Consider the following 18,700-nt stretch of genomic DNA (forward strand, 5'->3'; position numbering starts at 1 on the left):
GTGGCTATAATTCTGGATGCTTTAACATGTTTCATGAAAAAAAAATTTAGTATAAGTATGCAGTGTCATTGGTACATCTTTGACATTTATAACAAACTAAACTAGGGATGCACCGATAACCGATAACTCTTTATATTTGATAACCGCTATATATATATAGGCCGATAAATATTCATATTATTTTCACAATGAAAAACTCCCAGACCGCGGACATCTTGTCTTTGCGCTAGACTAGCATACTCTTCTTAAGCCCGCAACACGTGTCATCTTCGTGCTATGTCACAGAAAGCACCAATCAAAACTTGAGCAGCCATGAGCAAGTGAAGTGGTTCAACAAAGCAAAATAATCCATCATTTATCGGCTTTCATTTATCGGCCTAATTTTGCTATCAGACCGATAACCGATAATATTAAAAATAAGCAGTTATCGGCTGATAACGATATGTCGGCCGATATATCGTGCATCCCTAAACTAAACCATTTGAAAATCGTCAGAAAATCAAGCAAGTAATGGTCATCCAAAAGTACATGCATCATTAAAACTCAATGCTACAAGTGAGCGAGCGGTCTGTGGCAAGATGGCCGCCAAATGCGGACGCCCCACTCAATTGGCCAGAAGCGCGGTCGAGACATCTAGCCTTTTTACATATCCATGTACAACTACACATGAGCAGCACAATTTATTCTCTTTATTCGTGTCTGATGTGAACACACAGTAAGGTTAAGCTTTTCAGTTCTAGTAAACGCATTAAAAAATTCAAAAAAGTTGTTTTCTTGTTGGAGAAAATGTGGAAGTGTCATAAAAACCAAGCGTGCCGCACAAGCCCCGAACAGTAAAGCTAAAACGTCTCGATCGCCCCCCAGTGACTGGTCCGAGTATAGGTCATAAACCCCGCCTCCCCATGTTATTCAATGGGACTTGAGACCAACTAAACAATTTAATTACACTTCAATTATCTTTTTTTCCGAAGCTGGTTTCTGTCATTCACTGTAGTTTTTATCACGCTGATGTAAATTTAAGTGTTTGTTTTAAAAAAAGTTTGTTTTTAGTTAGTTATTTAAAGGGACACAAGGCAGCATTTTTATGTTAATAAATCATCTTCGTAAGTCGGTATATGGTTAAATGACTCATTACATGAAGAATGAAGACTCTCTCGCCCGCCCCTACCGTCTGTAGGAAGAATACCCCACTTGCAAGTTCGCTGTATCCGACCCGGTGTCCTTCAGTCTCGTAAAGTCTCAGATATAGAAAGCATTTACTCCCAGACACTAGGGGGAGCTAGTAGAGAAATAATACTCAGACTTGCCTTGTGTCCCTTTAATGCTATAAAAACGGTGGTGTCACGTCATGATTGACAGCTATGTGACATGCACATTCTGCGAGAGCGAGGGCGGGGCCTTGCTTTCGCGGCTTTACTTCCTGTTCACTACTGCGCATAACTGGTCCTGAAATCGCTACGGCGCAGACTCAAGAACCAAGATGTCAGTGCAGTATCAGGACACTTGCGGCTTCACTTTTCACCAATGGAAGAGAGCGAACGAGCGTCATCCATCTTTTTTACAGTCTATGTAAAAACACAGCACTTATTTTTTTCGATAATCGCAAAGTCTATCGAAAAAAGGAATGGGCTTTATTTACAAAAATATGTTATCCTTGCGGCACTCTACGGAGACCCACATTATTCACAATTTTATTTTAATAATTATCAGTGATATTTCATAGCCTGTCAATTGTATTTAACTTGTAAAATGTGCATTTAAATGTATAATGTATGTAGGTATGATGAACTGTATATACCTTTGCGTCCCTGTGCCCAGGGCCTGGCATACAGGTCTGCCACATTCAAACATGTATCTGTTGGCATAGACAGGGGTCGTGGTTTACCTGTGAATAGCAATCATAAAATACAATTAGTTACATATGATGACACATTGTAGGCATAATAAAACTAATAGTAGCGATCTGTAATAAATGAATGACCATGTGAAGGAGCTTTTCCTCTTGGACGCATCTGTACGTTGACCTCAACAGGATGAACAGAGAGTTTGTCGTATTCTGAAACGGTGAAGCGCCGGTGACCCTCCAGGTCCAGGAAGGAGTTTGGAGACTCTGAGCCTTTAGGTCTGGGATTGACGCTGGTGTAAGATCCATTCCTTGCCTCCCTATAACAGGACAAATGTTTACTTGCGCTATAATCTGTAACCTTTTTGGTCAAAAACTAAATGGGAAGTGGTGTCCAACTTTAAACAATTGACATCTTAGCTCTTTATTCAAATATTTTATTAAAGCTGCATTAAAAAATTCATGAAACTATTCAATCACCACAAATATCACAAGGTTTCAAACAAAGTAAAGGTTTAAGGGTGACATAAGCTCTCAGTTGTACCGTGGTGTGTAAGGCACTGATGGAGGTGGAGGTATATACAGGTCCAGTATTGCTGGCTTTTCTTTTTTTGCCGTTGAGTTTGGTGGAGTCACCCGGTGATTGGGTTTTATTTGGAGAACTGGAGCTCTGTAGAACATGAGAAAAGCAATCTGTACTTACAAAACGTCTTTCTACACACAAACTTATACACAACATTCAGGAATGTACTAATTAGGGACCATTTGCTAAGTGGATTATACATTTTCAGCTGGATTAGCTGTGTGCAGATAGGCTGCTTAACAGAAACACCTTAAGGGGGATAATTCAGACAAAAATGAAAAAAAGGAAAAAGGAAAAGCAAACACTATGGAAGTTAATGCATACCATCAACTTTGTACCATAATTTTTAAAAATATCTTAATTTGTGTTCAACAGAATAAAGAAACTCATACAGGTTTACAACAAGTAAATGATGACATTCATTTTTAGGTGAACTATCCCCTTAAGACCAAAACGTTTTTACGATCATGAAAAAAATAGTACTGTCAAATGATTAATCGCGATTAATTGCATATCAAATTAAAGTTTGTGTTTGCATAATATGTGTGTGTGTGTACTTTGTTTCATTATTATGCACATATAAATACACAGACATACATTCATAAATTTAAGAAAAATGTTATTTATAGATCAATTTTTAAAATCTATATATAATATAAAATATATGAAAATCTAAATAAACATACATGTTAATGTTTCTTGAATACATACATGTATGTGTGTGTATTTATATATACATAATTTCTCACACAACTAACAAACTTTTATTTTGTATGCGATTAATTGCAATTAATCGTTTGACAGCCCTAGAAAAAACATAACTAAATGTTTGAAATTAATTATGTGAAGAAAAATTAAATTGTGTTAATGTATTTATAATTATAAAGCAAAATTTTATTAAAATAAAATAAAATGTGTGACTTAAACCAAATATTGAAGAAAAAGCAGACAATCTTTAGCTTTTAAAACCTTTTGCTGTCAAAATGATTTTCTTTCCTCCATTTGCTCTTTTAACTCTTTCCTGGACAGCGTTTTTAAAAAAAGTTGCCAGCCAGCGCCAGCATTTTTTATGATTTTCACAAAAGTTGCCTTCCAGAAAATGTTCTTCTTTAAATATATAAACATAAATCATATATGAAATGAGAGAACAGACCCTCTGCTTTAAAAATAAAATAAAAATGTTTCATCCTTCATTTATTTCTTCTCTTTTTATCACCTCTCAAATATGGGTAGGTTTCTTTAAAAAATACCAAATTTTGAGCAAAAAGCTGAGATAGTTGCATTTTGGTAAAGGACTTTTGTTAGAGATCAGATTCAGAGCCACAATCAAGACATACACTGAGTTTTTACTGTTTGAGCGCCACCTAGAGAATAATAGTGGAAATATGGATTGTAGTAAAAACACGTCATTGGCAGGGAAGCGTTTTCTCTTAATTGATGAGTTAACTCGTCAATGGCGGGGAATGAGTTAAAAGGACTGTCCAGCTGTATGGTTTGAGCTACAGAAACAGGAATTGTTCAAATTCCCAGAAAAGTCTTATTTAATCTAGAAATGTTTTTTTACAGGCACTTGGAAGTCTTGGACTGCTTAAAATGCTGAATTATTTACTAAAGCAACCTTGAGACTAAGACCTTGCACAAAGGGATAAAGATGCTGATCTCACAAAAACCTTTTTCACACAGGCCTTGATCGAAAAAGATTATGTCTTTATTTATTATCACATGTCTGTGATTTCAAACAACAAGTAAGATCTTTCAATGTGGATTGGCTTTAACCAGTACTGAGAGTTTGGTGAAGTGTTGATGCTAATAGAGAGATGTGTGATGTTACGATGACCTCAGATTAGATCTGGATCACCCTGTTATTGTACCACTTAGCAGCTTAAAGACCATGAAACAGCTCAGCATTGTTCTTATGAACCACACAATTTGTTCGAATGTGCTTTGCAGACAATAAACAAGTGCCCATTCAAACTGTACTTTGTTAAAGCGAGTCGAAAATTTATCTCGTGGTTTTATAACCATAAGGCAAAATTTGGTTCTCACACAACTCGTCTGAAGTGTTTTCATATGAGTGACAGGCACACCTGAGGCACGGGTGGTTTCCAACGCATGTTTTTCAGGGGGGCTGGGGTGAATCCCGAGGTTCCTGTTGGTCGTTTTTTTAAAAGAAGCACCACACATTTAGGATCTTCTCTCAGCTTGGACACCAGGTTCTTCAGCTGCCAACCCACCTGAAACAAACAACCATTAACACTTTAGTACCGCTAAAGAGAATACAATTTATCCAGATATACAAAACAGTTCCTGACCTTGATTCTGATTGATCAAAGTTTGTGTGAATGAAGAGATACTTACTACTGTCTGCTGGTTGACCTGGATGACTTCATCTCCAGCATGGATTTTGTGTGTCATATCTGCTGGGGACTAAATGAAATGAAGGAAAGTTTTATGAGGACGATCAGGAGGTCTGTTTTGTCAAAACTTTAATGTCTTATATACATCAACAACTATTAAAGGTGCAGTGTGTAAATTTTAGCGGCATCTAGGGGTGAGGTTGTGAATTGCAACCAACGGCTCAGTCCACTGCTCACCCCTTGCTTTTAAAACACATAGAGAAGCTACGGTAGCCGCCACCGGAAAAACATGTCATCAACGGAGACAACTTAGTAAAAAAGTTTGTCCGTTAAGGGCTTCTGTAGAAACATGGCGGCATAAAATGGCAACTGCCATGTAAGGGGACCCTCGGGGTATGTAAATAAAAAGGTCTCATTTTAAGGTAATAAACACATAACGGTTCATTATGAAAGGTCTTTATACACTCCTGATAATATAATTTTGTATATTATTTTGCATTTCTGTCAAGAGATCTCTTTAAAAATTACACACTGCACCTTTATTAACTAGCAACTCAACGGTGACCGATTGAAACCTCGCCTGAGTCAAAGAATGCATCGTGACCGGAAGCTAGTTATTATAGTTTAACAAGTTTGAAATATGGATATTTTTCTAACACAATTACATTGATTACCCACAGAAGACCTTTATTAACCCTTTGGAGCCGCATGGATTACCTCTGTGAAAGACGGATGCACCTTTTTGGAGGTTTAAAGTCAGAAGTTGTTTCCTGATCCCCGTTTTTTTCTTTTCTTTTTTTATAGGTGCAGTGTGTTAATTTTAGCGGCATCTAGTGGTGAGGTTGTGAATTGCAACCAACGGCTCAGTCCACTGCTCACCCCTCGCTTTTGAAACGCATAGAGAAGCTACGGTAGCCGCCACCGGAAAAACATGTCATCAACGAGGACAAAAAGGTTTTTCCGTTAAGGGCAAACATGGCGGCACAAACAGGAGACTTTAACGTAAGGGGACCCTCTGTGTATGTAGATAAAAACGTCTCATTCTAAGGTAATAAAAACATAATGGTTCATTATAAAAAAGGTCTTTATACAACCCTGATAATGTAGTTTTGTATATTATTTTGCATTTCTGTCAAGAGAAAATTACACACTGCACCATTAAAGTTAATATTTTTGGGCCATTTTTGACTTTATTTGACAGTATTAAGGAGACGACAGTAAAGTACAGGGTGGAGAGATGGGTATGGGATCAGCAAAAAACCTCGAATTGGGATTCGAACACGGGTCGCCGGAAGAGCATCTGCCCAATATCCAGATACATCCTCGGCTCCGACCCCTGTTTTCTACCATTATAAAGCTTGGAAGTGCAAGGACATTTACTAAATTAACTCGTCTGAAAGATGACATATTGCTTGAGAGTCAGTTCATCATGGGTTAATTTTGATATTTAGCTGGAGTATAAGCTATAGAGTTACATATAATCTGTATTAGCATTTAACTTATAAATAAGCCATATTTATTTTTTATACAAGCATGTGCTAATATTATAAACATAAATTTGGACTACTGAATGACACAAGCAATATCATCATGATTATGAATCTGCAATTGGTCATCAACTGATCTGCTGTGGATGATCTCTACATGAGAACATTGCGCACACAGAAGCTAAATTTAACTTTGCATTGGCATCATAAGGTGAAAAGTCTGTGATGAATCAAATAGTTTCGTCAGCCGAGCTCTTACTCACATTCTCAGTGGTGCCAGTGATGATGTGAAGCCCATCGTAGGTGGATTTGATGTACATGCCCTGAGTAACAGGAAAACACAGATAAAACATGAAAGTTTGCATTATGTAGAATCCACAACCATCTACAGAGCAACTAAAACCAATGAGTCCGACCAATGGCGTCACTAGGCTCTTTTATGTGTGCTTTAGCCACCTTAAATTTCTGCACAGCCCCCCTAAAAATGATGATTCTGATAGGAGCTTGTACATGTTTTTTAGATGATCATTAATGATCATGTTAATTGGTTTAAGATGGTTAATCAGAAAAACTACAAACCGCTGAGCTATTGATGTTAACTATTAAAGTCCCCCTGTGGTAAAAAGATTATAGCACTTTTCATGATGTCCCCTTTATCATCAGTGCTAAAAAAGCGTGCATTTCACATATGCATTGTGTGATACCAGACCTTGCAGTTATGTGTCTGAAACTGCCGAATGTAGCATCTATATATCTATATCTATATCTATATCTATATGGTCTGTGGTCCGAGGTGGTGTGAAAGACTGGAGGCGGGGACTAATTCACAGACTCATGTATATGGACCAAGCTGTGGAATTGAGTTGAGGCTAATTCACATATTCACAGATCTGTGTATATTAAATGAGGTGAGGGTGTAGAGTTACATTCAAGCGTTTTAAGGGGATAGTTCACCCAAAAATGTCATTAATGACTCACCCTCATGTCGCTCCAAAAATCTATGTACGATATACTCTCCATGTCCAGAAAGGTAATAAAATCATCATTAAAGTAGTCCATGTGACATCAGTGGGTCAATTAGAATGTGTTGAAGCATTGAAATTTGTTATATTTAGTCTGAGAGCTTGTTGAACCTTCATTGAAAATCTAGTAACTTTATACTGTCCATGTCCAGAAAGGTAATAAAAACATGTGACATCAGTGGGTCAATTAGAATGTGTTGAAGCATCGATAATACACTTTGGTCAAAAAATAACAAAAATTACAACTTTATTTAGCATTGTCTTCTCTTCCGCGTCTGTTGTGAAGCATATGCGCGAGACTAAAGTCACATGATTGCCGTGACGCGGATGACGTGTTATCCTCAGACATGTTTGCAAAGTTTTTTTTCCAAACTTACAGCGTGCGTCTCCCTCATACTGTAAACAAAGCCTGGGGGACACAAAAAAAAAAAACAGCTGGGGCGCACCAGATAACACGTCAGCCGCGTCATACGCGAGAAGACATTGCTGGATAAAGTCGTCATTTTTGTTATTTTTGGACCAAAATGTATTATCGATGCTTCAACACATTCTAATTGACTCACTGATGTCACATGTTTTTATTACCTTTCTGGACATGGACAGCATACAGTTACTAGATTTTCAATGAAGGGTCAACAAGCTCTCAGACTAAATATAAAACATCTTAAACTGTGTTCTGAAGATGAACGGAGGTCTTTTGAGTTTGGAACGACATGAGGGTGAGTCATTAATGACATTATTTTCATTTTAGGGTGAACTATCCCTTTAAGCATAAAGAAATTACTGAGGTTGAAGTGATACAATTATTGATTAAGGGGGAATTGAAAAGCATCTTGGTGAAACTAGTTAAAGCTAATAAACAACAACCTGCTACCATGTTTTTTTGGGGGGGCACATATCATATTTATCCTGATCCTCTTATAATTAAATTGTCTTCTCACCAATCCCTCTCCTGGTTTGATGTTGGTCAGCTGAACTTCTTCCAGACATGCGGACTGGCTCATCAGAGGATCAGAGGTGGTTCTCACCGTCTGGTCACAAATACTGTTCAGCACCGTCGACTGCAATGAATGAGAAAAAATTATTAAACTTTCAAAGAAATTGGAAATCTTTACAAAGAATCATTTTGCCCTAACAGTCTGAAGTATACATGTATGTTTTTGCCTCTCAGCATGTTATTAGGAACAAAAATGACATAAATGCAAATCCCATGGGAAGAAGTTAGGATAATTTAAGCTGTCATTCGATGATTTTTCAATTTTGGGCCGATTTTTTGGGAAAAAACCTTTAAAAACTCCTTTTTATCCTTTAGCAAGCCATAACACAACTACCTGTTACCATAAATAGGCATTTGGTGGCAGTCAAATACATTTTTCTCCTTCAATCAGCATGAGAACATAGACAAAAACAAAAAAAAGTCCCAGAGGACAACTTTGCGGGTACTGACAGAGCCTCGAGGAACGAACATGTTGACTGTGACAATACATTTAATACTTTACAATCCACAGTAATCCTCCAAAGCCAAACACATAAATATGAAGTTAAACAAACAACTTTATAAGAACTTTGATTCACAAGGACAAGATTATGCCTAACAGTAATATTTCATCTTAAACACTGGTTTTAACATTATTTGGTTTCATTAGTTTTACAAATACATAGCTGCTTAACTTTGGCTGTAATGGAGGGAGCTGAATAAATTAAAGGAACAGTATGTAAGAAATTTATATCAATTAATCATAAAAGGGCCCTGATATGTTACTAGAAATTAAGAAATCATTTTCATTTCAAATACTTATATCACTGACAACAGTGGTCCAGCCAGGGTATTGTCATTTAAAAAGTGGAGTCGCAGCCCTCAACTGATGTTTATGTTGCCATTTTGTGTATTGGCCACCAGTTGTGTTATTGCAGTACCAGTTTTAGCCACAAGGTTTGTGATTGCAATACCAGTTTTGGCCACAATCCTACATACTGTTCCTTTAAATTAAACTATTATAAATGTTTTAAAAGGTGGTGCCAATTTATACTTACAATACCCAAAATCTTCTCTTCTATGTCATAGACCGTGTTGTCCTGCACATGAAGACAAAAAAGCAGAGGAGACGTTTGAACAACACACAGCAAATAATAAAAAAGATCAAGTTCAGAGGAATGTTGTATAATTACAGAGCTTAAGAGAGATACACAGAGAATGACCTCCAGCCAAATAAACAGCTTTCAGGCTTGAATTACATCTCCACGTCCACTCCGAGACAAGATAATTACACAATACATCATGGGAGTACACAAGAGTGAAGAAGAGGAGGACAGGGAAACCCAACATCTGGTGCCTTAAGCGTGGATAAAAACAACATTTCAAGTACTGAAACTGACGGTAAACTGCAAATCTCTCATACTTACAAAAGATATGACACCTGTTATTAAAGGGTTAAGTTACTCATAATGAACAATTTATTTATTATGTACACACACTTGTCATTCAAACCTCATATAGCTTTCTTTGTTCTTTGGAAGAAGTACAGATATTATTCAAAAAGTGTTGTCGTAACGTGTATAGTTCTTCTTTTATACATATTTAGATTATACAGCCGCAGAAACAATTAAGGGACCACTCCAGTTTTGACTTTAATCATCATCAACGGTATTGTTACCATTTCAGTCCAATATCTGTTAAAATTTTAACAAAAGCAAACACCAGGAGTAACATAAAGTCACCCAACAGCAAATGTAAAAGACTGAGAGCATGACAAGACCCATGAAAGTGTAAAAATCAGGGTTTTTCCAAAATAAAAAAAATATTTTTTTAATTTTTTCTAAAAATACATGTAAAACATTAGTATTTTGTTATTGAGAAATTCATTTGAAACGGTTTCCGCTGCAGTATTGAATATCAGAGAAAACGGCATCTTTTTTACCATGTTTTCCCATTTTCCCCCTCATGTTTTTAATTTTTAGAAAATAAATGCAAATAAAAACATTTTTTTTTCTATTAAGAATTTGGAAGAAATGTTGTCGGTAAAATGAAACAAAAATGATTATTTTACTTAAATACAAACCAAAAAATAGTAAATCTAGAAAAACTGAAAAGGACCACTGAAATAGTATCTTATTTTTTTCCACGGCTGTGTATACTTTATTTTCTTTTATGAAAGAAGTTTATTTTTTCAAAATTATTTTATTGAATTTTATTATTTTATTGTATTTTTGTTTATTATTATTATTATTATCATCATCATCAAAATAATATTATCAGAAAAATACAAGGAAACCAATAAACGTGAAAAATCAGGGTTTTTCCAAAATAAAAAAAACTTTTTAATTTTTTTTCTAAAAATACATGTAAAAACATTAGTATTTTGTTATTGAGAAATTCATTTGAAACGGTTTCCGCTGCAGTATTGAAGATCAGAGAAAACGGCATCTTTTTTACCATGTTTTCCCCTTTTTTACCATGTTTTTAATTTTTTAGAAAATAAATGCAAATAAAAACTTTTTTTTTAAATTAAGAATTTGGAAGAAATGTTGTCGGTAAAATGAAACAAAAATGATTATTTTACTTAAACACAAACCAAAAAAATAGTAAATCTAGAAAACCTGAAAGGGACCATTAAAATAGTATCTTATTTTTTTCCACGGCTGTGTATACTTTATTTTCTTTTATGAAAGAAGTTTATTTTTTCAAAATTATTTTATTGAATTTTATTATTTTATTGTATTTTTGTTTATTATTATTATTATTATTATCATCATCAAAATAATATTATCAGAAAAATACAAGGAAACCAATAAACTATTGATTAAAAAAAAGTGTTGACGTTGTGAATTTCGCTGATGTGCATTTACGCATTATTAAAAAAATGCCCAAAACGGCATCAATGAAACTTTTGTTTTGTTTCTGAAGAACAAATATACCTGTACGTTTTATTAGGTTTTATGGGTGAGAAATAACAACATTTTAATTTATGGACGATCAATGTTACACATACAGTATACACACAGCTCTATTTCGACTCAAGCGAAGCAAACTCTTTATTATAGCATTTAATCTCCAAAAATCTCATTTCCTAAAACACTTTTTATCTGTCACATGACTCTGACTTTGATGGACTGTTTTGTGACCACATAGTCTGACCAGTAGGTCATCGTTCTAGTAACACAAAAAGATCACAGGTTTAAAGAGAAAGCACATGATGATAAAACGCAGAGCTTGTATTCACTTCAAGTAGTTTTGGATGAAAGCAAACGTGTAAATGTAAACTAAGCTGAAACTAAATGAAGTCTGCCTGCATTCCTGTCTTTCATTAACAGACTACGTAATCTAATGAATTTTTCCCACACCGTTAAACTCTTGACTGTGCTGAAAACTCCCGGTTAATAGCGTACCAAACATTCTTGACCCCCGTCGCATAGATCATCCTTTAAAAGGATATACAACATTCCTTAAGTATCGAAAAAGTCAACGATTTCCACAGAGTTAATGTTTTCTTTTGTATATTGTAAATGTTTTTTTAATATTCTCATCAAGTTAAAGATACCACAGCTAGCAGATGATTTACTGAAGCCTTTAATCCTGTAAGCATGCAGAAATATCTAAACTTTTAGATATTTCTGCATGCTTACAGGATTAAAGGCTTCAGTAAGAATATAAAAAAAAACATATATTTACGCCTAGATTTAATGTTTTTAATAGCTTTAGTTAACGATAACGATAGTTAATTATAAATTAACTGTTTTGAATGGTAAGAGGAATTGTAATGCAGGGTTCACACCAGACGTGGTAGAGGCGGCAAGCGCGAGTGATTTACATGGTAAGTCAATGCAAAGACGTGTTTAGGCATCCTGCGGCACGAATGGCGCGTTCCGCGTGAATTGAGCGTTGCAGCGGGAAACGCGCAAGTTTAAAAATCTGAACTTTGGCGGATTTCCACGCCGTGTTAACCATTCAGGACCTTGCTGCAGTAGTGATGTGATTACAGAAAGGTAGCGGAGGCTCAGCGGAGTCGCAGAAGCCCCTCCCATTACGCAAATTTCCGCGTGAATGTCTTAAATTTCATGCGCGAATGAAGCGAGTAAACTCAAATCTCCAACTAAACGCAAATAGCTCATTTTGGCCACCTCTACTGTGGCTGGTGTGAATGCACCATTAGAGTTTGTGTACTCAGATCCCTTATCTGATCTTGCTGTCAATGTATATCATTGAGTATCAGAAAACAACAGTTAGTCTGAAAGCATCTTAGCATATTGAAGTTGGTCATTAAATCCTTCTCACGAATGTAAACACACATACAGCATCCATCGCTTCATCTGCCTTTAAGTGTCTCTGATTATGGCAGCTATGAAAACACACAAAACTCCCACAGAAAACATCTTGAAGGCGGCGAGAAGAAGCCACACAGCCAGGAAGATAATAAAGGAATGTTGGCAGACAGTTTTAAAAGAGCGTCCTGGCTTCTTTAATCATCCTGTAAACTAAGAACCTGTGGCCGGCGTGCCGGGGGCTTCGCTCATTACATTTGAGGTAACAACCCCCAAATACTATAAGACAACACAACCTCAGATGACTAGCTTGAGGGTTGGATTAAATCCAGGTTTCCAGCTGCAGTTAAACCCATGTGAACATTTTCAGAGGCTGAATGTTAACATGCTTGTTGTGTTTTTGTACTGACCTGCTGAACTGTAGTGGTCAATTCCAGACACAACTGAATGATTTTGTTTTTGGTGGATGTGAAGTCACTGATACCGGTCAATGGAGTTCTGCAAAAGAAGAATAGAGAGTTCACATTCACAATAGCAAAGGAGAAAGTTATTTCCATCAGCATGTGTCTGGAGTTTAGGAGTCTGTGGTCACAACGCTACCGATGGGATTAAACGTGTTGCCTTGTAAACTCACTTTGAAGCCATTAAACTCAAACACTTTCCATTTCCTTTTCCATATGGATGAGAACAATCGCACCATGTAACATGAGAGGACACCACATTAAACACACAAATCTGATTTTCTTTGTGGTTGCCAGTTCAAAAACAATTGTAGCAGTGAGTGCGTTTACATGCACAGTCTTGCGCGATTATGCTTAATAAATTGATAACGTATAAATAATACGGTTTTCTAATATCGGGGCAAGCCCATAAACGAAGCAAACAAAAACCGATCGTCACACATAGTTTTTTGCTTATTACCCCAATTTCATGCGGCATTTAAACATCTTAACCGGCTTTATCATCAACCCCGTATGAACCCCCAAAGTTGTTTCCAAATGTTATTTAGTTAGAAGTGAATCCTGCTTCTGTTGATTACGGTCGATGTGCTTAAAAAAACTTACGGTATATTTTGTTAATTACACGTTTTTTGTAATCTGTTCGAATTGGAGATATCTACTTATATATACACTGCAAAAAATTACTTTCTTATTTAGTATTTTTGTCTTGTTTTCAGTAAAAATATCTAACAATTCTTAAATTAAGAGCTTTTTCTTGATGAGCAAAACGACCCAAGAAAATAAGTTTAGTTTTTAGACCAAAAACATTAAATGTAAGTGATTTTGTGTATAAAACAAGCAAAAAAATCAAATTTTTCTTGAATTTAGTGTTTAAGAAAAATGTTCAAGATTTTTTGCTTACCCCATTGGCAGATTTTTTTGCTCGTTTTATGCACAAAATCACTTAAATTTGATATTTTTGGTCTAAAAACTAGACTTATTTTCTTGGGTCGTTTTGCTCCTCAAGAAAAAGATTTTAGATATTTTTACTGAAAATAAGACAAAAATACTAATTTTTTTTTCTTAAAAATCATTTTTTGCAGTGTAGGACTATATTAGTGTTTTAAAGAAAAGTAAACATGCTAACAACATTAGAAATTAATAATTAGCAAATAGGCTAATAACAAAACTTTTTACGTACACATTGCGCTGCTCTTATTTTAAAATGAGGTCATATGTCCCTTCTAGGACTGTCACAATTATTAAATAATCGTCTCATCGCAATTGTTTGACCTCACCGCAATGATTTTAGATCACCGCAATGATTGCATATCTCTCTAAAAATCACAAGGGGGAGCTGCAGCACCTGTATAAACAAGACAGTATCCAATGCACTCCTTGACTGACATTGTAATGCAGTACATTGCAAAGCCATTCAATACAGTGGAAAAACAGCATTTAAAGAAATTCATATTTACTGCTAAGTAAATCTTGCAAAAGATAAAATTTTAAAATTTACAACAATGCGTAAAAAATTCATGATCTAACAAAGAATCGATGAGAATTAAACGCTAAAGCCCTAAAACAGGCAATGTATCGTCATTATCGTCAGCATTTATTAGGCAATTAACCGTCAGTCAAATTTCATAATTGTGACAGCCCTAGTCCCTTCTCATTTTAACAATCCATCATTTCTGAGGTTCTTTGTCCTGTGGAAATTTGTAAAATGATGTATTTTTTGTGTTGTGATGGCTGAACGACCAGCATCCCAGTACAAAAGAATAGGTTTAAAGTGCGCGCTGTGTTATACTCTTGATACCATTTAGACATCTTAACAGTGTGTATTATAATTTGTATTGTGCTACACCCTCTATATCGATTGTAAAGGCCTCACTGTTACTTATCAAATACTTTAGCTTCATTTAAAAAACTAAAGAATGCATCAAACAATTTTGTGATAAAGACATTATTCCACAAAATGCTCTTGAAATTTTTTCTTAAATTGAAAAATTTCTTGAAATAACAATGCAATGAGGAGTATTGGACTTGGCGACCTGTGCCTTGGGAAATATGTGTGAGGTTACAATATTTGTAAAATAATTGATTACTGACATTTATAAAGGAAGTTTTTATAAAGGCAAAATAGATTATTTGTTTTTGGTTTGTGTTTTATATCTCTAAATAATTTTTAATCTCTGCTCTTGGTGGTTCTGTTTCATTAAGAATTGTGCCTTTGGAGACAGCCGTCTTCGTAGCAGTGCTCAATAAGATTTGGAACCGAGCTTGTGTCAACAAAACAATCATTTTTATGAGCGAGATGTGGTTAGCTGCTCACTGAGGTTTGAGAAAGGCAGACAGACTGTATCTGGTTTCAACTGTCTGTCCTTGAGTTTTCCTCTGGAAAACGTATAAATATAAGAGCGCTGCACGTGCGAGACGAAATCTGCAGTGCTCTGCAAATAAAACTTACAGGGTTAAGTCTAGCTTTTAGAGAAAATGCCCTTTATAAATCATCTGTGCTCAACCTGTAAGAGCCCTTTACATGCTTCAGTTTTTGGCCATATGCCTTATTTACATGTAAAACCAATACACGATGTACGAATATCAAATAAATGGTGAGTGTATGTACCTATCCAGCCATGCCAAGAGACTTTTGGCTGATCCGATGAGCTCCACGACAGATGACAGGAATTCGTTTGGGATCTTGCTGGATGTGCTGCTGTCACATGCAGGACTCTTCCTGCGTTCTGACGTTGACGTGTGAAGGCTTTTGGTCACATTTCTCATCTTCACCACCAGGTTCTTCAAGTTATCTGTCTCCACTCCATAGTTCTGAGGAAGGCAAATCACAAACTGCGGGTTTGTAACCGTAGCGAATGCTGAGATACAATACAATAAGCATTTATATTTATCGTCATACATATTTACCATAAATACCGCATTTCCAAATCAATAACTGCCAGTTTAGATTCATTGTTTATAAATCTTTGTTCAAAAAGGACTGAGTCATATTAATGAAAAATCATATCTCTGTCATTTTTTTATGAATGGCGATATAGACGGTTTCAGCAGTAACAACATAAACAAACTGCTTTCATGGAACAACTGTAACTTCAAGTAAACTTACACAACTTAAGGGCGATTTATAGTCGTGCGTAGGTCCTACGCCGTAGCTACCGTAGCCTGTGCGTAGCTCTGCGTAGCCTGACGCGCACCTCACAAAATTTTTAACAGCGCGTCAGATCTACGTGGACCGCAAGCGCTGTGATTGGTCCACCAGAACCCCTCCGTCAGGTAAAAAAACTGCGTCATAGGTATTTCCGTTTGTGACGGTGAAAACAAAGATGAGCCAAGTTGAGGAGTGATTTAACTCAAACTGCATCAAAAGTCGCTGTTTATTTACTTTCATCATTGCTGGTCTTCTCAAATTATACACAACAAGTTGCTTCTTCTTCTGTGACTTCTGCTGCTGCTACTGTGGTTACACACGTGGTTACTGCCTACCAGCGGTCTGCGGGGGTGTTTGCGGACGACGACGCAAAAGTATAAATGAAAACCGACGCGGAACCTACGCCGTCGCGGCTACGCCGTAGGACCTACGCACGACTATAAATGGCCCTTTAGTCCTTTTAGAGTAGTTTATTTCTGATAACAAGCAAAATAAACAACAAGTCCGATGAAAGCGTCTATATGCACCGATATATCGGTCAATAATCGATATTGTTGGAAATGTAAAGAAACGTCACTAGTTTATTGTTCAATATTATTGGTCATTATATGAATAAAAAATTTCAGAAAATGTTATTTTCAGAATTTAGTTAATGCACGTTTATATATGCACCAAACTATTGATATTGGCATCGATATCGGCAGATAACAGTCAGAATAATCAGCTATCGGTATTGGTGAACTTTTTTTTTATATCGATGCACCACTAATAAATATCTCTGTATTTTAGGGATAATGTATTAGGCAGATCAGGTGTTATTTCGCGATAACCTGCTGACTGTACATTATCCCACTTATTGCACAGCTATGTAAGGAACATTAAATATTCATTTAATATATTTTATTTGCTAATTTTTAACAAATGCAGACCTTCCGCAAGGAAATTTTCCGGTTTTACCCAGTTACTTTCGGTTTTAAGATAAGACAAGAAGTTAAAACGTAACAAACACATTATTTGGTTAAATCACTTAGAAATTTAATGACATATTTGTTATTTAAAGACATATTTATATTTTTTTGTGTAACATTAAACTGTACCTGTCAAAATGATTTGCAGCAACCGGGTAACCATGTGTCATTAGTAACTTTTAGCGGTAGGCTGAAAACTTGCCATGGGAAATAACGAGAATATATGGAAATTAACGTGAATATATGTATATATGGAAAAATATCGATATCTTCCCAATACTCCACCACCCAGCCTTACATAATGATCCAGAAATGGAAAAAAAACTGAAGTCCAGCAGAAATCTATTCAGAGCCCTATCCTGGACAGGCACCAGCTATTGCATATTAAATTCAACACCCGGTGATCAGGCATTTCATGATGTCAAGCTATTAAACTGTTAAACATTTCACAGTGCTATTTAGATTCTAAAAGGGGTTTGGCAAAACCTTTGCTGCTTGATTTAGCTGCTAAATTTGGCAAACCTTGCACTACACTTAAAATATCTTGGAAATAACACATCTGAAGTGCAGTCAAGAGTGCGCCTCCTGATCTGGCAAACTCTTTTTGAAAGATTTACACTTGCATGCACCTTTTCAGATACAATCCTCATCTCTGAAAGAAAAAAACAACTTAAAGTTTTCCATTCACACATTTACTCACTCCAAACTCACGTGTGCACATTCACACTTTAAAATGTGAGCATGTGTGCTGGGTTTTACATCATTCCCAGATAGCAACAGACTCCGGGGCGGATCCGCACTATCTGGGATGTTTTATGTGTCTGGTGACCAGCTGCAACTGATGTCACACCCCAAGGAATTCACATGGAGATAAAATGTATAGCATGAATAGTTGCTTTGGATATAAATGTCTTCCAAAATGTAAAAAACACGTTTCTTCATGTATTGATATCTAACTGTTGGTGGATTTAAGATGCTTGCTTCTACATTTATGTAGTCTTTTCAAGTCCAAAGAAATCTACCCAAATTACTTTTTAACCGAACCTGGTGTGCATAAATCTTTTTTTAAAGAAAAACTCGACCCGAGACAAACCCTGACTTGAGTCTAATTTTTTTTTTAACTGACTGGACCCGAATGTAAACTTCACCAACGTGTGCGCAGTCAACAACCCCACATGAACCAGTCAGAAAAAAACAACTCGTAGCCAACTTGACCCGCTGCTCCATTTATTTTGCTTTGTTATCTGATGATAACACCAAGGTAACCGCTAAAACGTGCATTTAAAATTGATTGACAGGTCTGTCTCAACGAAAATTTACCTACCGCCAGGCACACGATGTCGCCAGCGCTTTTGGCAAACAGATGAGGGGTTGGAAAAGGACTTGATGCACACACGCGAGATAGTTTGGGTCTTCTCAGGTCCATTTGGCAAAAACACATTCAATTACTCAAGGCCGCTAATAATTACATCCGACCCATGTCCGAGGCACACGTGAAACTTTTGTGTCGGACCTCGGTTTTTCGGATTTAAGTGGACCCGTGAAGACCTCTACATTTATGTCAGAGACAAT

General features: G+C 36.2%; 1 protein-coding gene across 1 annotated transcript in view; it reads right to left on the reverse strand.

Annotated features, from left to right (window-relative positions):
- The window catches only part of LOC129417465 (connector enhancer of kinase suppressor of ras 3), a 49,015-nt gene that overhangs the window by 3,964 nt on the left and 26,351 nt on the right, over positions 1-18,700 (reverse strand). The window contains 11 exon segments of the mRNA XM_055172157.2: positions 1,799-1,885; positions 1,982-2,163; positions 2,388-2,468; positions 2,470-2,513; positions 4,514-4,660; positions 4,785-4,853; positions 6,534-6,593; positions 8,234-8,353; positions 9,327-9,368; positions 12,962-13,049; positions 15,621-15,823. Of these exon segments, the coding sequence (XP_055028132.2) occupies positions 1,799-1,885; positions 1,982-2,163; positions 2,388-2,468; positions 2,470-2,513; positions 4,514-4,660; positions 4,785-4,853; positions 6,534-6,593; positions 8,234-8,353; positions 9,327-9,368; positions 12,962-13,049; positions 15,621-15,823 (1,123 nt within the window).

This window comes from Misgurnus anguillicaudatus, chromosome 7 (assembly GCF_027580225.2).
Source record: "Misgurnus anguillicaudatus chromosome 7, ASM2758022v2, whole genome shotgun sequence".
NCBI classification, from domain to species: Eukaryota; Metazoa; Chordata; class Actinopteri; order Cypriniformes; family Cobitidae; genus Misgurnus; species Misgurnus anguillicaudatus.